At 38.5% G+C, this 1,864-nt stretch overlaps 1 protein-coding gene across 1 annotated transcript in view; it reads right to left on the bottom strand.

Annotated features, from left to right (window-relative positions):
• Positions 1-1,864, bottom strand: part of LOC106525302 (collagen alpha-1(XXVIII) chain) — a gene marked incomplete at its 5' end in the record, with an annotated part of 41,906 nt that overhangs the window by 14,388 nt on the left and 25,654 nt on the right. Inside the window, 1 exon segment of the mRNA XM_014019490.1 lies at positions 370-512. Coding sequence (XP_013874944.1) covers positions 370-512 — 143 coding nt within the window.

Genomic DNA, 1,864 nt, shown 5'->3' with positions numbered 1-1,864 from the left:
GTATTGCAGATGATGAAAGTTGAAAAGAAATCAACTTTTGCAAGAGAGTAAAATGATCAACTGTGTCAAACGCTTTTTGAAAATCAATATATACAGCACCAGTTACTTGACCTTTGTTCAAAGCAGCACGTATTTGTTCAGTGAATAAAATTAATGCAGACATGGTTGACCTTGACGTGCGGAAACCATGTTGGCTATTGCTTAGCATATTATTAGCTTCTAGATGCTGAAGTASTTGATTAAATKATGTTTTTTCAAGTAACATTCACARTAGCATTTTRYCAGAAAATGCAATTTCTCTAATTATCCTTGTTTGTTATAAACAGAATCAGCCTAATATAGTTCYAAATTCTGTGAGAGCATCTTTACCTGTGAGTTCTCTTCATCTGGAAGCTTGTTAGAGGAGTTGTGTTGTGCAGAGGGGGTTTCCACTGATGGCTTTGTTGAGTTTGGAATGAWGGCCTCAGTGATACTCTGATCACAAATCTGCGTCAAAATGTCACTCTGCAGAGCTAAACCAGAAATAAAGAAACATGTTGAGCATTTACACATGGCTGTTTCTAATGTGCTGGTGATGAATAATAAAGTTTTCTACAGTAGTGATTGACTCGTTTTAAAAAGCTGCTCAAAACATTAAAAGTTAAACTGATGTAAAGGACACAGGGTACGAGTGGGGCATGTCACCCACACTTCCTCACTTTTCACCCGTTACTCTTTAAAGGCACAGTGTGTAGGATTTGTTGTTTTCAGCGACATCTAGTGGTTGAGTGGTTGAATCATCCTCCCTGGTCCTCCCCCCACCCCCACCCCCACGCTACGGTGTCTCTCAGGTGTCAAAAACCTTTGATAATTCCAATCGTGATGTCTACCAGAAGCTTCAGGGCTAGTGATGTTTCAACTGGTAAGATTATGAGCTTTAATAAGTAAAATTATCCCAGCTATGTTTACATGGACAAAAGTAATCAGATTAAACAGTTGTTCAGAATAAAAATGCATCATGTAAACAGCCCGTTTGGATTATTCTGATCCGACTGAGCTCGATCCGAATGAATGTTTAATCTGAATGAAAAGGGTGGGTTATGTCGATTGATAATCGGAATGAGGTTCATGTAAAAACTTAATCAGATCATCTTATTCTGACTGTAGAAAACTGACCTGTGTGCATGTCTGCTGACTTTCATTCACCTGGTGGGACAGCAGCGCTCCAGCTGTGCTGTGCCGCGCAGAACTTTTCCTCCACGCTCTCTTAACAGATGAAAAAGGAAACGAACAGCAGACGTTGCTTCACAAAAAATAAAAATAAAAAGCACGTATTGCTTCATCTGCAGCTCAACCGAGGAGTAACGGCATCTCTACCGTTATTAAAAGATGACATGGGTCCATCCTGAGCGCACAGAGGAGCTTTGTTTACGTTTGTAACAGGGAAGTAGAGCTGAACGTTTACAACACTGCGCATGTAAACACTTTTCATGACGGGATTGTGTCCATGTAAACAGCACATTTGGATTACTCAATCTGAATACATTTCAATCCGATTAAAAAATTTTGTGCATGTAAACAAATATTACATTTATAGTATTACAACTAAAACCGTTTTTGATGCCACCACCGCAGTTTGTCCTTCATGAGCCTTCGTAGACAAGATGGCGGCTGCCTGTAGTGGCGACCCGCGACCATGGAGATATAAACAGCTTTTTATAAGGTAAAAATAATAAAACAAGGTCTTTGTCTGCAATGATTAGACATGTTTTTTATTATTGTCATTAGTGATTATCTGAATTTCGGCTAAAATAATTGGTTTGTTTTGATTTATTTATTTAACAGGAAAAGATTATTAAAAATCAAGCCTGACTCAGCATAATTG

The sequence above is a fragment of the Austrofundulus limnaeus genome, unplaced genomic scaffold (genome assembly GCF_001266775.1).
Source record: "Austrofundulus limnaeus strain Quisiro unplaced genomic scaffold, Austrofundulus_limnaeus-1.0 Scaffold222, whole genome shotgun sequence".
NCBI lineage: Eukaryota > Metazoa > Chordata > Actinopteri > Cyprinodontiformes > Rivulidae > Austrofundulus > Austrofundulus limnaeus.
The sequence above is the reverse complement of the archived record's forward strand: the minus strand, read 5'-3'. Positions and strand labels throughout refer to the sequence as shown.